At 45.9% G+C, this 21,554-nt stretch overlaps 1 protein-coding gene across 1 annotated transcript in view; it reads right to left on the bottom strand.

The window, feature by feature from the left end:
* The window catches only part of Ablim3 (actin binding LIM protein family member 3), a 104,910-nt gene that overhangs the window by 17,494 nt on the left and 65,862 nt on the right, over positions 1-21,554 (bottom strand). The window contains exons 8-12 of the mRNA XM_035438720.1: positions 6,886-6,944; positions 4,499-4,570; positions 2,476-2,631; positions 969-998; positions 474-603 (exon numbers count right to left, since the gene is read on the bottom strand). Coding sequence (XP_035294611.1) covers positions 474-603; positions 969-998; positions 2,476-2,631; positions 4,499-4,570; positions 6,886-6,944 — 447 coding nt within the window. The remainder of the gene's footprint in view (positions 1-473; positions 604-968; positions 999-2,475; positions 2,632-4,498; positions 4,571-6,885; positions 6,945-21,554) is intronic.

The following is a 21,554-nucleotide window of genomic DNA, read 5'->3' as shown; positions in this document are numbered from 1 at the left end:
CCCCAGTCTGAGTCTGCCAGGAAGACATCTTTACCTGCTTATCCTCCCACCCCACCCTGCTTAAGCTCCTCCCCCGGCTTCCCCTTTTCTCCATTCAAACACTTGCTACTCCCCCTAGTTCAGGGTGACTATGTTAATTGGCTGAGTGGGGGCGGGGGCCCTCAGATGAAGACCAGACCCCAACCTTGATGCTATGTGGATGTACAGGCTGAAGGGGGAGCTAGAGGAGCCTTCCTCTAGCCAGGGTCACCGGGCTGCCTGCCACTGCCACTCCGTCTCCTGGTGGTTCCCTACCTATACATTCTTGATGCTTCTCAGTATCACATACCCATCTTAGGGACACAGTCAGGCCCACTAGTCACCAGAGTGGCCATGCTGCTATGGAAAGTGTATATTGTCCCTGCAGCCCTGAGATGTGAAGTGACCACATTGTCCCGCTTCTCCGTCTCTCTTTGGGGTTCCCTTTGCCTTACCTGAACGGTAATAATGATGAGGTGAACGGGAGAAGGTGGGAGACATGCCTTGCCGACTGTAGGTGGGGGAATCGATGTATCCTGGGCTGGAGGCCCGTCTCTGCCGGAGGTCCAGGTTCTCATAGATGTCCTGGGGGAGGAGGCGGGACATGCTATGGAAACCTGAACTCTAGGGGCTCAGGCTTAAGTCATCATATAACCTGAGGAGGGTGGGAGAGAGTTCCCAGGCTTTCATGCACCACCCACAGCCCTTAATTAGAACCGTGGGCAGTTTCTGGAGTCTGACTAGAGAGTCCAGAGACACAAAGGAGTCTGACAGGCACGGGGGATTTTTTTCCCAGCCTTCATGCCATTGCTTGGTTGGGAGAAACATTTTGGGTTGAGAGATTAGGCCCCTGTGATGCAGGGGGAGGGTTGACCAGGGAGCCCTTCTTGGTCTTCATTAAGGAACACCACTTATCATATATTTTAAAAAACTTATTATATATCAATTACCTGGGAGTAAGGAGATAATGTTCCCAGTGACTTTAAAAGTGAAGAATTTGAAGGCAGCCATGGAGGGAGCAAAGGAGAACAAGAGAAAGGGACAGAACATGTTTAAATGGTAACATGGTGATAAGGAGAGGGCCTGCAGCTGTCCCTGGGGACCCTCTCCAGATGACACCTCACCTGGAATTCTAGAATGTCAGGACTGCTGGAAAGTGGTAGGAAGTTTTGGGATTATGATTCCCTTTCCTAATGTGAGAGTCCAGGGCCATGCTAGGCTTCTCAGGCAATGGCTGGTCTTGATCTGCACCCAGGTTCCCTTACTCCAAGCTCAGAGCTATTTTCTCAACCCTCCCCTGTCTCTCTCCTGGTTCATGTCTCCTTTATGGTCCATGAAGACGAAGCCTAGGGGAGCAGTATTCAAATTAAGGGCTAAGCAAGGACCAGGCTGCTGCTGTGAATTGGGGGGCTGGCATGGTAAAGGGAATAGCAATCTGGAGGCACCAGCTGGAGACAGTCCACTGAGCTGGGCTGCTGTGATCACTCAGCTGTGATCAGAGCCATGTTGGAATGTCTACTCAATGTTGACCAGAGTCTTATTTTCTAAGACAAGTAAGAAATGCAGATTCTTATGTGACACCGCCTAACATTTACATGGTGACAGCTAATTTACATTTCTGAATGATGTTGTGAGTGAACCAAAACCATCTGGGGGTTGGCTCTGACCCAGGGGTCCTGGTCTCTAGTTTCAGAATCAGAGTCTTCAAATACTTGATTCACTTTTCCAGGCCCATTTTAGGAGCCAGAACTCACAGACTCTCAGCACCGGACTCTCCAACCAAATGGAACCCAAGCCCTGTTTCTGTCCAAGGACACAAGCTAGTAGGTAGAACTGGGAAAGGTACCTGGGAGCCTGCTCCCAGGTCAGGATCCTGCTGTACCTCGTTATAGCTCAAGGGCCTAGAATGGGGTGAGAAATCTCTTGGAACATGGCTGGTTTAGGACCTATTCTGTGATAGCTATCCTGCCTTCTCCAGAGAACTCTCCGTTATCTAGTAGCCCTGTTCTGAGCATGGGGTTTGAAGTAAGGTTCAAACTGGAGAGAACATGCCTAGCCAGGGTTTAGGGATGTCACTGTCCTTTGAGCCTGGTATGGTATCAGAGACATGTGTTTGAGTATCAGCAACAGTAAGAAAAGCAACAGCCCAAGTGATGAGTAGCTCTAGGCTCTCAGCTTGTATGCTGGTTCAGTAGGGCGTGGTGGGGTCTGGGAAGAATGGACAGTCTACTGCTGTTGACAGGATATGCTGTCACTCACCACTAGATGACAGGAACACATTTAATGCCTTATTTAAAGTCAGACTTTTGGATGAAAGCTCTTGGTGTCTACAAGTTGCCTATAAATTCCAGGTTAGAAGGATCTGGGGGACAATACTGTGGTGGCCAAGCAGTCTATAATGAAGTTGACTGGTGCCTTGGCTCTTTCAAGAGTCCCAGAGAGGGCAAGATGCAATACCTCTCCATAGCCACATCTCTCCAGCATCTCGTCGGAGGTGTATCTGGAATGAGGCTCGTAGGAAATGAGGTCAGGGCGTTGCACCTCGTAGATGGACTTAACCTTGGGGAGAGCTGCCAGGTCTTTGTAATTAAGGATCTCATTATCCACTTTAGCCTGGGGAGGAGGGAAATGGACAGGAAAGAAGAAAGATAAGAGGGAAAAGAGGAAAGAGAGAGAACAAAAACAAGGCACGAGAGGATCAAGTGTCTCTATAAAAACGTAAACAGGCATGAAGAGAAGAGCTGTAGATGTCAGAATAAGAATGGTCCCAGAGGTTACCTCTTGAATAATATTGTTTTTTTTTTTGGGGGGGGGGTCTTAGGCTTTACCAGAATGAATGGCTCTGAATGCCACAATGCCTCCTGAAGGAAGTATAAATACTATCTTCTAGATGTGGAAATTGAGGCACAAATGTCCCATAACTGGTGTCACAGACTGTAGTCAGAACTCTACTCCTGGATGATGGCTGCTGCTAAACCCCACAACACAAAGATGTTCCTAGTTGCAGCTATCTTGGTAACTCCCTTCTGGGGATCAGTTTATGCTTGCCAATAACTTTCTCAATCTATAGATCCCCAAACTGAGCCCTGTGACCCTGATGTGACTGGTGCTGTTCTCCATGCCAGGGGCCTGTTGTCTCTCATGTTGTAGATAGGAATAAGCAATGAGTACAGCCTGTGGTTACAGTAACTTGTCTTGACCTGGGGATGGAGCTCAATACTTTACTGGCTCAACGGTTGTCTGGCATGTACAAAGCCCTGAAGTTAATCCTGGCACCACAAAAAAGAAGGGGAAAAAGTAGCTTATTCTCTGTGGCAGTCACATGGCAGTATTGACTAATGATGAAGTCACAGGAATAACTCTTCTTATTTTCTCTTGTCCAGGAGAAGAAAGGACAAGAATAGTGCCACTGATGGGCATTGTCTGGGGTCAAAGAGGAAGCTGGATGTGAATCTGAATGACCCTGCCATGGTGTCAAAGCCCACCTGGGCCTGGCAGGTTTGAGGATTATGTGTGAAGCCTCTCTCCTTGGGGGAGGGCCCTTTGTTGTCCAATACCCCCCCCACATTCTTGCTCTTGGCTCCTTTACTCTGTGGTAATCCATGCTGCGTATCTCACTGCTCTCTGGCTCTGCCACCCACACCCCCTGGCTTCCTTCTGTTAGTCCCTCCCTTCTATTATTCAGTATTTCTTCCTCTGGGATGCCTTTTCTCAGCTTGCTCTGGATGGTCAGGTGTCTTCCTTCATTCATAGCTTAAGAGTGCACAGTGTCATTATCTCCTGCTACTTGTCTTGGTTACAATTGACTATCCATGGCCTGTATGTACAGTGTCATGAGGGTACCAGATCTGTCCATCACTATCTCCCCAGGATAGAGTACTTATCATAGAGAGGAAGCTCAGCATACATTACATAACCACGGGACCCTTGAGGTCATCTAGCTTAACTTTTGTCACTTCTGCCTGTGTGAATGGATCTGAAGATGGGAGCTTAGACACATGTAAGGGTTCTACTTTGTTTTGGGGCCTCTCAGATGTTTAGAAAGGTCTCCTTTAGCTTTGCAACTCTCTTTTCCCCCATTTTGACACTTCTCCTGTCTGCCTCTTTATCACAACCACTTTCTATATACCAACATTCGCCCACCTCTACCGCCACTCTGGCCTCCTAGCTGCCGTCTTGCCTGGTCTCAGTTAAGGAATGGGAAAGGAGGCACCTGGAATTGATTTTAGAATGCAGGAAGGTTTCTTTTGTCATTACACTGGCCCATGCTCCTTGAACTCTAAACTGTCCCCTCGGCTCTTGGTTTACTAGATTGTGTGTCTGAGAACAAGGTTCATGTCCTCCTTATGCCTTCTTATATCCTTAAGACCCGGTATGTCACCTGGAACAAGACAGGCACGGCCCAAATGGGCTTAAAAACATTTTACATGCTAGGTCAGAGGTAAGCAAAGCCCCGCAGCTGCTAAGAGGTGGTACATACGCAGATGACTCGGTTAGGCGACCCGATGCTGGATCCAGGGGGTGAGATGGAAGTTTCAGATGTCCGTCTATGCTGTGGGAAAGATGAAGGCAGAGGGATGAGAAGCAGAAGCCCAGGCTTAGTAGGGAGAAAACAGGCAGAGAATGCTGCTCTTAGGGGACTTTAGCAGTATTGTTAAAGTGTTCTGGCTTCTCTGTCCTCCTCCTTTATTCTCTGCCCCGTTGGCCGACCATGTTTATGTGTGAATGTGGTCCAGCAGGCCTAGAACGTCAGGCCGATGGACAGAATATGAATTTATTTTCTAGTTATCTGTCACCATCTTTTTTATGTTTTTTTTTTAAATTTTATGTACCAACCCCAGTTCCCCCTCCTTCCCCTTCCCCCACACCTCCCACCAATCCCACTTCCCATCCCTTGTCCACTCCTCAGAGGGTGTAAGGCCTTCCTTGGGGAGTCAAAAAGTCTGCTGTGGCTGCCATTTTAAACAGAAAGTTGTTCATAGAACTTCATTTTGGGTTATCTCACCCAATAATGTATTTATTTTAAACGAATAAAACTGCTTAGTATTCATTCCTTGGTAGTTTAGTAAACAATGCGGAAGCAAACGGAAGCTTACATCTTGCAAAATACACGGAATCTTTGCAGTAGACCCTTGGCAAGCTGACATCAACTTAAGTGAAAAACCTTAAAATATCTGCCTCTGTACAGTGGCCATGATGGGTTCCCAACCCCCAACCCCAAAAGCATGATGCACTCTGTGCATCTCAGAGTGTATCAATGCATGGTGCTGGGACAGTTAAGATCGACTCAAGAACCACTGGGAAATACATGCGGTTTTAGAGATCTCAGATTCCTGACGTGCAAAAGGAAAACGGGCATGCCTCGGGACTTCTCAGTTTCCATACATCTCCAAGCATTCAGAGTGGGGCTAGAGAATGGCTTTTACCAAATGAGTGAGAACTAGAGGTGGACCTGGGGACATGAATGAAGGTGGAAACACCTGATGACACCACATCACGAAGTGATGAAGTGGAATGTTTTGTTTCAAGCCTCCTGATTTGGTGCTAACGCAAGTCAACAGTCCCAACAACACTTAATTTCCCCTTTGAATGAAAGAGTGTGCCAGCAACACTAGCTAGCATTTTTAAGACTCATTTTCAATAACTAGTTCATTATCATTGAATTAATTTTGTTGATAGCCAGTGTTACTCCTTTCTACATGGCAACCTCAAGTTTCATTTTAAAATAAGTTCAGTTATATGAGAAGGAGTTGGGTTGCTTTAAAGGAAGAAAAAAAAAAAGGAATGGGTACTGATACAGAGAAGTGGCACACAGATGCAGCAAAAAGTGTCAAGGTTTTAGGAAGAACTCAAGTTTGGGAAATTCCCCAGAGAGGAAACTGAGAAAAATGACAACTAGGTCTTCTTGTACTTTAAATGGGGCAGGCCTTAGAAAGTTCAGGGTTGGAGATTCACATATGGATTGAAAGAAATCACACATCAACAGGACGGGCCCTTTCATTAAAAGGATGAAATGGCAAAGGAGAAGGGTTAATTAGTGGATCAGAGAGTGTGTGCCTGTGTTTTTTGTGGATAAGATTCTGGCATGTAACATAGCAGACTCTCATGGGGTCAAGTTGACATCAGGGAGGAGACTGTAAAGGCACAATAGAGCTCATGGTGCTCCCCTGCCCTTAGCACACATCTTAGGAGCTTCTCTCTGAAGCATGAAGAGGCCAGGAACTCAGCCTCTCTCTGCAGCCTGAGTGACCCCAACGCCTTCAGTACCAGGGACTCAGATTCACAGGCCTTCCTGGCATTTGTCATAGTGCAGTAATTCTGAGGGACCAGGGTCTCAGCTGGTCTGCTGTGTGCCTGGGGACAATACTCTGCTTCTGCCTGGATGCATCATTGCTGTCAAATGACTCTCTTTAGACTTGATTTTCTCACAGGCAAGGTAGAGATACAATTTCTTGCCCCATCTGTCTCAGGAGGTTAAAGGAATCCAGCCAGAGAAGAGCTATGAAGACATTCTGCAAACTCATTTACTGAGATGATGGTAATTGTCATTATTAATAAATAACCTTAAGCTAGGGAAAAACCATGGTATAAGTGCCTTGGATTGGCTGCCATCTTGGCTGGCATTGGTACAATTATAATCTCACTCACCCCAGACACACTTACAAACCTCCCATGCATAAAGTCCTTTACTATTTTCAAGGTTATTTCATAATAACAAGATCTTAATCCATTCCCAGCCCCATGAAGTAACTTCCCATTAGGGAGCCCACAGAAATGGACATGCATTTGGGAGCTGGTACTCTCTGTACCAAAGCAGAGCTTTCCAAACCTGTGGCAAAAGGTAGCATGGAAGACCATGCCTCTTACCTTGAGCTTCTTCTCTGCCCTGGCTGCCTGCTTGCAGATTGGGTGCCAAACCTCAGAACCTAAGGGAGCAGGAAGATAACAAAGACTCATATCTCTCAAAGCTACCATTGACCAGAGTCTCCACCTCACCTCAGTTTGACAGCATGCATACCCTACATAGACATCAGTCAGGAGGAGTCCTTTGTGTCTCCTGGCCTTCTTAGCTCCCCGTTGTCTTGGAGAGCCACTGGTATGCAAATCTGACTACACATATACCTTTTCAGGGTGTCTAAATCCTACTCATTCCTTCCAGTTCACATGGCTTCCTCATGAACTTTCTTACCTGTCAGCTGGAGGTGACTCTTTCCTTCTCTGGGCTCCATGGTTCTGTGAGGTCTCTTCACAATACAGTCTTAAGCCATTTAGCTTGTAAATTTGCCACCCTAAGTATATCAACAGCACCTTCTAGGCAAGAATTGAGCTTTATCTATGGGCCTGTCTTCCACAGCATCTGCATAGAGTTTGCCTTTAGTCCATGGGTTTGCAGGGTGAAAAGATGAACAGACACTAGCCGTGAGTGACACATAGCAGGTGGCCAATAAATATTTGTTGAATGGATGAATGGCAGTGGGGGTGAAAGAAAATGACAAACCATGGTTAACCTCAGCTTTCTTTTCACTTCAAAGACTTAAGAGAGAATTAGGACTTATCAGAGCTATTGCATTTAAGGGTAGGAGGTGTCATGGTGTCTATTCTGATTGGGAGCATTATGTTGACCTGGTAAATCCTCAGAGACTCCAGACCCTTCAAACTTAGTACACTAATGTCTCTAATACCCACATTTTATAATGGATGGGGGTCCAGTTGGCTGGCTCCAAACCTAAGAGGCCAATTTGGAAAGGCATGAACAACAGGTGGTTGGTCACATGCTGCAAAGCCTCGAATATTGCATATTCCCCCAAGAAGGGACAGGTGTCCTGGATTAGAAGGGAAAAAATAGGAACATATTATCCCTCTGGAGCCACTCCTCTGGTAGCCAGCAAATGGCTCCATTCCTGAGCACCCAGATGGCAAATGTTTGTCTGACTTTGTTTCTAGGTTATGCTTTCCATGATGGCTGTTGCCTGGAGCCCCTAGGACTAGAATACCAGTGAAGGCACAGGGGTCTGGTGTGAGATCAGATAACCAGACTAGAGGGAAAAGAGAGAGGATCAGCCCAAAATCTGGAGTCTAAAGTTCTTTTCTCTCCTCAGCCCCAATAGAGCCTTACTCTCTGGGTCCCAGTTTCCTTATCTGAATAAACATTAAGATAACATGTAGTCTTAGAGATTATTTTCATCCCCCAAACTATTATTCTAGGGCTGGTTTTGTCTTTTGTAGGATAAGAACCTCCTCTTCTTATTGGCTGGTATTCTTGGATGTGTTTAATTATTCAAGAGGAGTTTGGTTCTGTCTAAAGTAACATGCAATGGTTATCAGAGCCCAGTAGAGGGACTCTGGGTCTGAGGCTTGGAGCCAGTGATCACAGGGTGTGTCTGCTCTCAAGCAAGCCGTGGGTTGTGATCTTTTCCTTTTGGGAGTTTAAATTACATAGAGCATTTCCGGTTCTTCTCTGAGTTGCTCCTGAGTCCACCAGGAGTTGTTTACCACTGTGGCTATGGCAGGAAACACATGTTCCAGGTCACTGTAGGAAATGCTTGAGGTAGACATGGAGGTCTGACAAGGTCATGAAATTAAGCAAAAGACAAATTGGAAAGGTGAGGCAGGCAGAAGTCAAGGCTGGGGGAAATGACAGAAGTGTGTGTGGGTTCAGACTAAATTGTCTCTCTCTCTCTCTCTCTGACTCCATGACATTGACATATTTGGTCTGAAATAAATCTGAGCCACAAATGGCTATTAGCTTTACTCTGCATACAAGAAAGCATGTTTATATATGAATTGAGAGAGAAAGGAGAAAGAATAAAAAGACAGGGGGAAGATGTAGTTAAACATGAAAAAGGTAAAGAGTTGTCAGAATATCAATATATATATAAAAGAAAATAATAAAAGGGGTATGGGGATTGCTGGTAGCTAGCAATAACCTCAGATAAACATAAGAAAAAGTGATTTTTTTCATCATGAAGACTTGTATGAAATTATGGTCTTCTGAGCATTTATGCCCCTGGCCACCAGATCAATAGCATGGCCCTAACAGAGAGAAAACACTCAGTGTGTTGGCTAGTTTTAAGTCAGATTGACACAGGCTGGAGTTATCTGGGAAGAGGGAATCTCAATTGAGAAAATGCCTTCATGGGATCAGGCTGTGGGTAAGCCTGTAGGGCATTTTCTTGATTGGTGATTGATGTGGGAGGGTCCAGCCCATTATGGGTGGTACCATCCCTGGACTGGTGGTCCTGGGTTCTATAAGCAGGTTGAGCAAACAATGAGGAGCAAGCCAGTAAGCAGCACCCCTCCATGGTCTCTGCATCAGCTCCTGGATCCAGGTTCCTGCCCTGTTTGAGTTCCTGTCCTTACTGCTTTTGATGATCAACTGTTGTATGGAGCTGTGAGTGAAATAAACCCTTTCCTCTTCAAGTTGCTTTTAGTCATGGTGCTTTACCACAGCAGTAGTAACTCTAAGTTAGACACTAGGGAAGAAGGTGTTCCTTTTTTTTTTTTTCTTTAATTCCCAACATACTGCCTGGCCCATGTGAATGACTGGTTGGATCCTCCCTTGGCATTTTTACAGTCAAAATGTGAAAGGCACCAGGAGGAGGGTGGCAATGAGAACAGGAAGGGTACTCAAAGTCAGTCCCTAAGGCAGTGTCTTCACCCTGGGAAGAGAAGGAGGAATAGAAGGCTGAACTATGCCTGTAAGCATTTCAGAGCTCTCCGAGGGAAGAGACTTTTATCAGATTTGCAACAAGAACTTAGGGCAAAAATTCCAGGGAAGGAAAACTAACTTTCATGAATTGAATGTTCTTCCTCAATTGATAATGAGCTTCCATCCTCCACAAATTTACAATTATACACCAGATCAGCATCAATATTGTGGAAGAGATTCATCATATGTCAATTGCACTGATAGATTTTAAACAACCATCTGAATCATTGGGATTCTTGTTTCTCCATTAGTAGGTTTCTCCATATACATAAACATTTGACCTGTCCAATAATCCCTATGAGAATGCAAATCAAATCTATGAAGAGAGACATTCCTATCTATTTGTCTACAGGGACCAAAGAGTCTCAACAAATACTAACTGAGTGAATGAATAGAGAAAAGTGGGCTGATGAGAAGTATTCAGCCTATAAAGACAATTGCCACCAAGTCTGTTGACCTGAGTCTGATCCCCAGGGCTTACATGGTAGGAGAGAACCAACTCCAACAAGTTGTCTTCTGACTACATGTGCACTGTGGCAAGTCTACATACACACAAATAAACTAATACAGCAGCAACAATAATAAAGCTCAAAAAAAAGAAGCAAGATATTTGTTGTTAGGCCAGTGGGATTCTCTATGCTGGGCTTGGAGATTTGGGCAAATAGAGCAAGCCAGTCTCTGATTCTGATAGCTACAATTCTAGACTGAGTGTAAGAGCATTCATTGGGTGGGGGCTGGTCAAGATGTAACCTGGGTGGAGCACTAGTCCAACAACCTGGTGAAGATTCCTAGGCCCCCATGCTGAGTCCCTGATACCAATTTCTTGGAGGTGGGGCTGAAAGTCAACAGCTCTGATTCTCCGAGAACCAGATGATTAAATACAATATAGTGCTCTAAGCTAATTTCTAAGAATACTATGGAGCAGAGAAACCAATCGTCCAAGACAAAGCTCTACCATCTTACATAGGACATGTTTTGCTTAGACTCCTGGTCTAACAAGTCACTCTCTGAGACTGTCACCCACAATTCCAGGTTCTGTGTTTGAAACCTGTTATGAAAGTTATGGGGCCATCAGCTGACTAGAGGTAGAGACTCAAATCCAGCTAGGATCAGGCCCACTTTGATGCTCAGCAGAACCAGCAGGACTAGTTAAGCACACCCCAGACTTGCAGCATCTGGGGTTGACAGGAGGGATACTAGGGTCCCACCCACCTCTCTGCTGGACCTTGACATTAAGTTTGCCAGTGCCTCTTTTAAAATGTTGGAGCTGGATCCAGTGTGCTTGTCTTGCAGAATGCCCAGTGACCCGAAGTTCTGGGTCAGCACTTTTGAATCTGAATGTTTTTAGACACTGTGGGTTGCCATGATCCTCCCAGTATCTAACTCACAGCCCTTCTCACTTGGTGATGAAGGCGATTGAGTTTCAGCTTTCTGACTCTGCAGGGAATTCTGCCTCAACAGGTTTTTTTCTCCAGATGGCTTATGACCATAGTAGGGTGAGGTTGCTCGGCATTCTGCCTCCATGGCAGCAGCACTGCCTCTGTGACATGACCCAGAAGTGACCTTAGAGTTGCTCCATTAATAACCCTATCCAGGGCCAGAGTGATGACTCTCTGGTGAAGAGCACTTGAGGCTTTTCCAGAGGACCCAAGTTTGGTTCCTAGAGCCTACCCAGGCAGTTCATAGCTTTAACTCCAACCTTGGGCAATCAGCTGTGCTGACCTTCTCAGACATCTGCACTCTTGTGCACACACGCACAGACATACACTGTAGAAGGGGGAATCTGTAGACATAAAGCACCTTGTGGATACCAGACACTTATGGGCAGGTGTGAGCAAGTAGCCAACAACGGCTTAAAAGGGATTACTTTTGGGGTGAGCTAGAGATACACAGATGATGGTTGTACAGCATTGTGAATGGACCAAAATCTTCTTAAATTTATATATTTAAAATGGTTACTTTGATGTTATGTGAGTTTTTGTCTCAAGAAAAAATAAAACCCCTGCCCCACAACCCCAGAGGAAGTGGATTGCTTCTGCAGACTACAGGGCATTTCTTTCTTTCTCATTCTCTGAGAGTGCAGAGTCTGTGGGAGGGGGATGAGCAAGCTCTTCCCTTGGCTCTGCTGTGTACAACAGTATCAGCATTGCCATCATCTTGGATGTCAGGGGTCTTCCCCAGGCACCGGCACTTGATGCATTATTTAATGCAATCCTATGAGGCTTGAATCCTGGTTATGCTGCTTGTGGCTTCGCTGGTTGCTTTGTCCAGAGCAACTCAGTCCTGCTCTGTGCCTTTGTTTCCCATCCTCAAAGTGGGGATTGATAATATCAACCTTGTGGGTTTATTGTAAGGATTAATGAACACACACTCTCACACACACTCACCCAATATACTCACTCAACACACTCACCCACACACTCACATACACACAACACTCATGCACATACTTTCACACATATCCATGCACACTCACTCTCTCTCTCTCTCTCTCTCTCTCTCTCTCTCTCTCTCTCTCTCTCTCACGCACACACACACACAGAACGCACTGGAATGAGACCTGCTGATAGTAGACATTATGTATAAATTTTTGTTGTTGTTAATATTATCTCCTCTCTCCCCTGTAAAAATACTGTGCTGGGGCTAACTAACAGTTTGAGTAAGCTGAAGGGACTCAGAAAGATTGGAGGAGAAGATTTATTCCTTGTCTCCCAGGAGCAAGGCCTGGGTGAGCCAGAGCACAGCAGCCGAGGGGCTGGAGGGTGTTGTGAAAACAGTCCACTTTGGGGTGAAGCTCTTAATGACAGGCAGCAAACTCCTCAATGGTTAGGAAGTCCCTAAAACTGATCAAATTTAATAGGCTTCCCCCTCCCCTGCTGAAAGATACTCAAACAAGCCAAGTTGCCTAGAAGAGGCTCAGGCTGACTGAGCCACCTTGAAGACATTCTTCAATCAGCTGAACTGCCTGTGCAGTCTGTGCAGTTTGCTCTAGGTTTACAGCTTTTGTGAGCTGTCATTCATGCGGGGGTGGCTTTTGGTGATGCAGCTGTCTTTGAGTCATTTCTGCTACTGTGAGTAGCCCCTCACCCATTCTCCCGTAAAACTCATTGGTTCACCAATTTATACTTTGGTGGTGTCCATACTCGAGTCTGTTATTAGTTACCTGTCTGGGGTGAGTATACATTTGCTTATGTCTTCCCCAAACAAGTGTGGGGACACAAAGACAAATGGCTGGCTATACAGGTGATGTTTCTGAACAGAAGCCTGGTGTGGCTGCCACTGCACCCTCTTGGCATGAGGAAGTGGTCTTGAGGTTTGCTTTATCAAAAGGCAGAGGGAGAAAAATGTCTGGTAACCACAAACCTGGTTTCTATGGAGGGCATCGAGCAGGAAGGGACAAGGAACAAAGCAGGATTGAGAGGGTTCAGTAATTCAGGGAATGTGGACATTGATGAGAATGATCAGAGTGGTTATGATATGCCAAGCAATAGATATTCACTTTTCCCCTATTGTTATTTTTCTTTTTTTCTTGTGAGACTTTATTGATGCTATGAGGAGGTGACCTTGAGGATTGGGTGGGTCCAAGGTATAGACAGGGCAAAATTATTTATTTATTTTTATTGTAATTTTTTATGTTTATGAGTGTTTTTGTTTGCATGTATATATGTGTATGATGTGTATGCATAGTACATGTAAAGGGAAAAACAGGACATTAGACTCCTTGAAAACAGAATTACAGATGTTTGTGAGCCACCATGTTCAACGAGTGCTGCTAACCACTGAGCCATTTCTCTGGCTGCTATTATTATTTGTGCACTCTCTCTCTCTCTCTCTCTCTCTCTCTCTCTCTCTCTCTCTCTCTCTCTCGTGTGTGGTGTGTGTGTGTGTGTGTGTGTGTGTGTGTGTGTAGAGCCCAACTTAAGCCTTTACTTTTTGTCTTATTTATTTATTTATTTATTTATTTATTTATTTATTTATTTATAGACAAGGTCTTGCTATGTAGCCCAACATGGCCTTGAATTCATGATTTGCCTGCCTCATCCTTCTAAGTGTTCTTTGCCTCCTTTCTCTTTTTTCCTTTTTTTTGTGCGTATGTGTGTGTGGGGTGGAGGACTGCATGTGAGTGGGTGGATATACATACCCATTCGTGCACATGTAGAGACCAGAAGAGGATGTTGGATATTTTGTATCTTATCTGCTTTATTCCCTTGAGGCAGACAGCCTCTCTCACCATTGCAGCTAGGATGGCAGTGAGCTCGGAGGGGCGGAGGTGCGGGGAGGTCTGCCTGTCTTCACTCCCTTATGCTGGGGTTACAGGCACATGAACCCAGGTCTGGCTTTTTACATGGGTGCTGGGAATTCAAACTCAGGTCCTCATGCTTGTATAACAAGTGCGCTACCCACTGAGTCATCTCCTTGCCTCCTTAATGTGTTCTTAATGTTGTTATGGTATATTGACACAGCCCAGCTCTGATGAATGTGTGGCACCCTAGGGCATAGCCACTACCAGGGGTTTGTCCTGAGCTCTGACTGGCAGAACTAGCAGTACCTAGCTGTGCACTGAGCCCACATCCTGTAGTTGATCCTCACAGCAGACCTGTGTGGTGGTGAAGCCAAGGTCCCAGGAACTAAGATGTTTTAGCCATTTGTTCATCTTTATCTTTCCAGACTGGCATGGGCATTTGCCAAAGTGAGGTCATCAGAACCTCTCTGGGACTCCCCTGCTGAGCTTAGATGGGAATGACACCTCTCAGCACAGCTGCTGGCTACGGGTTGGCTACATCCTCCTTCCCATCACAGGGCTCTGTGTCTAGAGCAGGAGAGCATGAGGCCAGTGCGAAAAGATGCAGAGAGAAGACAGACTGGGGACACTCAAGGGCCCCTCAGTGAGGCTGTTTCTATATGCTTCTCAGTTTTGTCAGCCCATCAATCATTCCCTTTCCCCCTAACGTGGCTGGAGTTGAGTTTCTGCCACCTGAAAAGTCCAGACTAATAAAACCTCTCCTCAAACTCCGACCTGAGTATCTGACACATTCCTGACTTGCCCCGAAGGCAATTTTGTTTCTTAGAAAATAGAGGAAGGAACCAGGAAAATTGCTGCTCTGGACCTAATTTTGACCAACATGAACAAATTGGCTGTGAAGTAGATGTGACATGTAACTGGCGAGAAAATGGTCACATCACTTTAAGTTTGAAGTGACCTGATCCAAACAAGCTGGAAACAGACTTTGGACATATATGCCACAGATACAACATTGTAATATTTTCTGTGATTCAAGATGTTAGGTAACCCTTAAAATCTGGAAGAAAAAAGAAAAAGAGACAGCTCATCAAAAATTAAAATGTACTCTATTTAAAATGAAATGTGCTTAGTACAGGCAAACTTGAGGAAATAGCAATTTAGTAAAAGAATAAGATGTTTGAAAAAATCTAAAATTACATAGCAGGATTGGGGAAACATAAGTTTTAAAGTTTTAAAGCATAACTCCTACAACCTGAACTGTCACTAGAGAGACCCAGTTGAAAGTAATAACCTTGATGTGTGAAATGATAGCATTCCACTTGGCAACTGTGCCCCAGCAAGTGTGGTTGGAGGAGATTTGGGCATTAAGAATGTGGGCTGGTATGCCATCGTCTGAGACAACTGCAGGCCCTCAGTGGGACATTTACTGGCTTGGTGCACCTGTCATAGTGACCTGTCAGGAAAAAGAGGCCTTTGCTAAATGTCAGTTATGCCTCCAGCTGTGTCAGGACATGCCTCCCACTACCAGGTCCTTGTATCACCTGAACTAAAGAGAGTGGTCTGAAATAGCCCAGTTCTATAGAGAAGGCTTGGCATAACTCTTAGAGGAAGGCCTGGGATCTGAGGGGTTTGCGTCAACACAGTACAGGCTCTTCACTTTATTTTTGGATCATGGCATTGCTCAAAAATCAGGTGAAGGACACAGACTTTCTTTCTAGAGGAACTTTTACATGTGAAATTTGTCAGGAAGTTGCAGGAGATTCACAGTATTCAGAAGGCCAACTATGAATGTCCAGTTAAGAGTTTGGTAACAGAGTCTGGAGAGATGACTCAGTTGGTAAAGTGTGTACTGTGCAAACATGAAGGCTGGAGTTCGATTCCCAGAACCGGTGTGAAAAATGTAGGCAAGATGATTTACACCTGTAATCCCAGTGCTGGGGAGGTGGAAAGAGGCAGATTTCTGGAGCTAGATGGCACGTCACCTTCCCTTACTTGGCTGGTTCTAGACCTGTGAGAGACCCTGACTCAAAAACCAGTATGGGGGCTAATGAGATGGCATAGCAGGCAAAAGCGCTTGAAAACCTAATAGCCTGACTTTATTACTTGGAATCCATATTTAAAAAAAAGTTGGATTCATTCAGCGCACACATCTTCAATCCCAAGACCCTTAAGGTGAAATTCTAAGTGGGGACAGAGAATCACCTAGAAGTTTATGGCCCCAATAGCCTGGCGTATACAGTGAAGTTCAGAGAAGAGAGGCCCAGCCACATGAGGCAAGAACCATGTCCTCAAAGCTATTCTTTGAACTCAGTGTATACAGTGTTGCTCAGTTCCACGTCTTCCCATTGATAAAATAAATAACACGCACACACACATGCACACACACGCACACGTACTTTTGTAACAGATAAAGCAAAATGCTTTGAAAAAACCATAGTAGACAAACTAGTCAAGTGTTGTAAATTCCCTAATCCCAAGGCCTTCCGTAAAATGACAAGGTAGGTAAAGTTTTTAGACCATCTGGTTAGAATAGGTTAGAAGCCTTTCAGCATGTTCCCATCGTCTCCAAACTCCCTTCTCACAGATTACTACTGACATCTCCACTTCAATGGACAGAATGAGGCTGAGCACTGGAGACTCAGTACCGTACCTGACAGCATAGATGCTGAAACGGTGAGTAGACCATGGTGATCACTTTGTTTCTTATAACACCAGAGGGACTCATACTTTACCACAGTACTTTCATTAGCAGTGTAGGGTCAAGCTGGGCATGGTGGTGCACGCCTTTAATCCCAGCACTGGGGGTGGGGGCAGAGGGCAGAGGGCAGAGGGCAGAGGGCAGAGGGCAGAGGGCAGAGGGCAGAGGGCAGAGGGCAGAGGGCAGAGGGCAGAGGGCAGAGGGCAGAGGCAGGCGGATCTCTCTGAGTTTGAGGACAGCCTGGTCTACAAAGCCAGTTCCAGGACAGCCAGGGCTGTTCCACAGAGAAACACTGTCTCAAAAAACAAAACAAACAAGCAAAAAAAAAAAAAAAAAAAAAAAAAAAAAAAAAAACAAAACAAAAACAAAAAAAAACAAAAACAAAAGAGTGTAGGGTCTGTCCCAGTATTTCAAAATGCATTCATCAAATAAATATGCAAATGATAAGAGCTGACCTTATGCATTCCAGTGTTAACTGTCTCAGTTCTGGGAATGGGGAGGGGAGTGGCACAGCTAGAAGGCTGGATAAAGACTGCAGCCTGCTTTCCTGGATGGAGGCATATTTAGGAGGAGGAAGAGCATGTGTGCCACGTTTAGAGCCCAGTACACTGCCCATTTCTGTAGCAACTTGGACCTTTGTGATTCTGGTGTAAGTTCTGCCCTGAACCTGAAGTGTTTCAGCTTTACACTGTTTCACTAAAACCAGTGACCTAGTTTCCTGGGGAAGCCCAAATGAAGGGTTTGGATAAATAACAGATTAGAAGTCTGGCCTCTTTAAAAAAAAAAACAGTTGAAAGACAGAATGTATAACAGAGTTTAGGACAAAGAAAAGGAAACTTGCTGTAGTCTCCAGGGGCCCCAGAAGTCCCCCAGACAGACAGACGTCAGACATCTCCCAAGTAGAGCCCATCAGGAAGCTATCTCACAGTGATTGAAACACAAAGTATCAAACCAAAGGACTCCTCCGGGGATCATCTACCAGAACCAGCCTGTCCTGCAGCAGAGCCCCGAGACTGGGTCTATAATGCCGGCAATTATACTCTAGTGTCTCTGGCCCACCCAAATGCACACCCCACTCTAAGGTATCCCCGCACCTTCACATTCGTTCTGTCCTCTAGTGTTCCCGAGGTTATGTCTGCTCTTTCTGCACCATGTATATGCATTGTCTCAGTTTCCCCACCACGGGATGCTTCCTTCCATCTGGAGACTTTTTCACCTGCTATCCTCACTGCCTCTACAACTTTCCTCTCCTCTTCATCTTCCCTCCCCATTACTCATGCTCAGGATCCTGGTTTGAAATGTCCTTTCTTCAGAGGAGCCTCCCCAGCCTCTTGGTCTTCTGATCCATTCCCATTGTCCCCGAACTTGCTCCTCAGAGCACTTCCCTACTTTGTTAGTGATATTGTTGCTTCTGTTTGATTAACACCAGCCTCTCCTTTCTTCTGACAATAAACTCCATCAGGGCACCAAGCATGCCTGCCTTGCTCATCTCCAAGCAGAGTGCTTGGCATGCAATAGACTGCCTGGAGTGGTGTGACCTTCATTGGAACGGATCAATGAGAAATTGACACCAGCCTTACTTGACAAGGGAATGAAGAAACCCAGAGGAGGGAGTCACTCCTCAGATTAGAACCCATTAGTGGAAGTGCTGACACTTGAACTCAGGACTCAACTCTTAGCTGGCTCATTCCACTCCTGTACTGCCATTTTTCCTGGTGTTACTATTCTGTGAGTGTATTCTAGGCTCAGCTCCCAATGGTAACTGAAACTCCTGGTGGCTGCCACCCACACGACACCCAAACCAGAATCATTATGACTCTAGCACCCATGGCCCAAGCCCCCTCATTCCAGATCACTCAGCATCCCTTGAGGCAGGTCCTCTTGTACTCTGCAATTACGCCCACTCTCCCAGGAGCCAGAAGGGTAGGGATGGGGATAATTAATGAGAAGGTGACAGCTCTTCTTCACTACCAAGAATATCTCCCACCTCCTGGAGGCATTTCTGCCTTAAGTTCTACCGTGCGTTTTCTCTCACAATCACAGAGCTGCTGGCTTGATGCCATTGCTTAACTCCTTCAGCATCTGTGGGAAGCTGGGTCATCAAAGTTCCTAACTCATGGCTGGGAACTCCCTGAGGGCAGGGCCTTTGCCTCTGCTGCTCCTTCCTGCCTCTTCAGCTGTTAGAACACTACTGAATACACTCTAGGTCTCAATAGATACAGATGGTTAAGTGAACAAAGAAGGGACTTTCTCTGAATAGGAATTTACTAGACTTGTTTTTTACAGGAGCAGCTTGTTATCAGACAGGTTGGACAATCAGAGAGGTAAGAGGTTTGTTTACAGTAAACAAGTTAGTAAGTAATAGTGCTGGGACTGAGTCTGAAGCAGTCTAGGCCAAAGTACCAAAGGGGAAAGATGAGGATTGGAAGTTAACCAGGAAGGTAAAGAAGCTGACTGCTCAGAGGTGCACAGATGGGGATGTGGGCACGAGGGCAGGTTCAACACCAGGAGGCTGAGAAGGTGAAAGGAATGCTACACCGCAGATTTTCAACCCAAGTGCAAACTTCACATTCTCGAGGTGGTTGGCTTGCTAAGACTGGCAACACAGGGTCCTGAAGCAGGAATCACTTGGGATCATGGAGGGTGTTTGTGCTCAGGAGGAGACATAAGGACCAGACCTGAGTATCAGTCAGGGTCTGAGTCTTGTGGGGGAAGTGGGGGAGAGCCTGGAGGGAATCTCAGGCCAGGTTCTTGTTTGCCCTGCACATTGGTTCACAAAGGCATCTGCCTTTCTCTAAGTGTATCCCTCCTCTTCTCTATACGGTGAGGGCTATAGCTTTAGGGTTTAAAGCAACATCTTTTCCCCTCTAACACCCAAATGATGATATGTTCAAGGAAGCAGTTACAGAGTCCCAGAGTGTTTGAAATGGCCTCTTCATTTAGTTCCACACAGGAACTCCTGCCCAGTGCTCCCAGTTTCTGCTGATTAGCTCTGGGCCAGCAGGTCTCAGCTGAGGATGAGTTTGCTTTCTTCCCTGTATCCTAGGATTTTAGGCAATATCTGAGACCTTTTTGGTTGTCACAACGGAGAGTGCACATTACTGGCACCTTCTGGGTGTAGACCAGGAATGCTACTAAATATCCTACTCACACTGAAAAATTATCTAGCCCTACATCTCAACAGTGTTGAGGTTCAGTAACTATGCTGTAGGAACATAAGGCAAAGGACAGCTCGAGGGACTTTGTGGCTGTGGGTATCTGTGGTGAGGACAAATTCCTAAGAAGACCCACTTCCTGTAACTGGCTTCTTGACTCAGGAATATTTTCTGGGGAAACCATGAAGGACTTCCACTCCTCACTGAGGGCCTATGTGAAAATTATTGGTGAGGATGATCACAGTGACTCAGCCAATACCCCAAATATTCTCAGTATCATTCATAATCTAATCTCTTCCTCTCTGAGTCCCCACAGCCTCTTGCACTTTGCTTGTATTTAGTTCCCCTTGGTTCGTCTAAGAGTTGTTGATCTTCTCACTGCCTCTCAGTCCTACACTGGCCTCACTGTACTCACTCCTCTCATATAACATTACAAGGAGGGGACTTTGAGAAAATGACTGCATCATGAGAGCAGACTTTCCATGACTGAGATCAATACCCTTATGAAATAGGTCTCAGAGTACCACTTTGTCCCTTCCACTACATCAGGATACAGCAAGAAGGTAGCATTGGTGTGAAAGCAGGCCATCACCAGACACTAAATCTGTAGGCACCTTGATCTTGGACTTGTCAGCCTCCAGAACTCTGAGCAACACATTTCTATAATTTATGAGCTACCATCCATGTTAGTTTGTTTTACAGCCTGAACAGACCAAGGTACCAGCGCTGACATTTTGAATCTCAAATGTCTACCATAGGCTCATACTGGGAATGCCTGTTTCTCAGCTGAGTGCCATAGGAGGCCGAGGCACCTTTAGGAGGTGGGGCCTGGCTGGCAGAAGTAGGTCACTACAAGTGGGCCTTTGAAAGTTAAAGCCTGAACCCTGGTTCAGGCCTTGCTTGATCCCTGCTTCCTCGTTCACCATGATATAAATAGCCTACATCCCTAGGTCCACTGCCACAAACCCTTCCTTGCCATGATGGACTGAAAAACCTTTAACAAAAAGAAATCTCTTCTCTCTTTAAGTTGCTCTTGTTGGGTACGTTGGTGACCGTGATATAAAGAGAAATGAGCATACCAGTTATCAGCCACTCACCAGGAGCTCTGCTCTCGGCCCTTCTGTAGGGGACCTTCCCTGGCACGCCTCCCACCGTACCTTCCCCTTAACATCATTTGTCATGGCTGACAGTCATTCATATGAGTATTGAGTAATACCTAGTTCCTGCCCTGGGTTGTGATGAGACAGAGCTTTCACATGTTAGGGGCCCCAGAAGTAACTGCTAACGTGAAGCTGGCTTGGTAGCATAGGTGGTGGCTTTGCTTAGTCTAGAAACAAGGCTTGGTGCCCTGGTGAGAGGGCCTCAAATGAGAAGCTGAAGTGACTGTGCCAAACCAGTGGGATTGAAGGGGCCTTTCAGAAGAGCAGAGCCGAGAGCACTGTGATGTACTAGGACGAGGTAGGTGCTGGGGGGGTGAGTGGAATCTGAAGATCAGTGGGTGGCCAAGGCAGGAGTCCTGGGACAGAAGGGCTATCTCTGGGAGGGCGGGGGAAGCCACTGTGGCTTTCACCCTGGGAGCCCTGAGCAATGGCCTACTATGATGCTCTGAGATGTGGGGAGTTGCAACGGAATGGAATAGGATGAGAAGAAACTGTGAACTCAGAAGCCTGGACAATGCCCCTGAGGCTCTCTGACCCCTTGGCCTTGTCCATCTCACCCTCCCACCCCCAG

Source organism: Cricetulus griseus, chromosome 2 (assembly GCF_003668045.3).
Source record: "Cricetulus griseus strain 17A/GY chromosome 2, alternate assembly CriGri-PICRH-1.0, whole genome shotgun sequence".
Classification (NCBI taxonomy): Eukaryota; Metazoa; Chordata; class Mammalia; order Rodentia; family Cricetidae; genus Cricetulus; species Cricetulus griseus.
The sequence above is the reverse complement of the archived record's forward strand: the minus strand, read 5'-3'. Positions and strand labels throughout refer to the sequence as shown.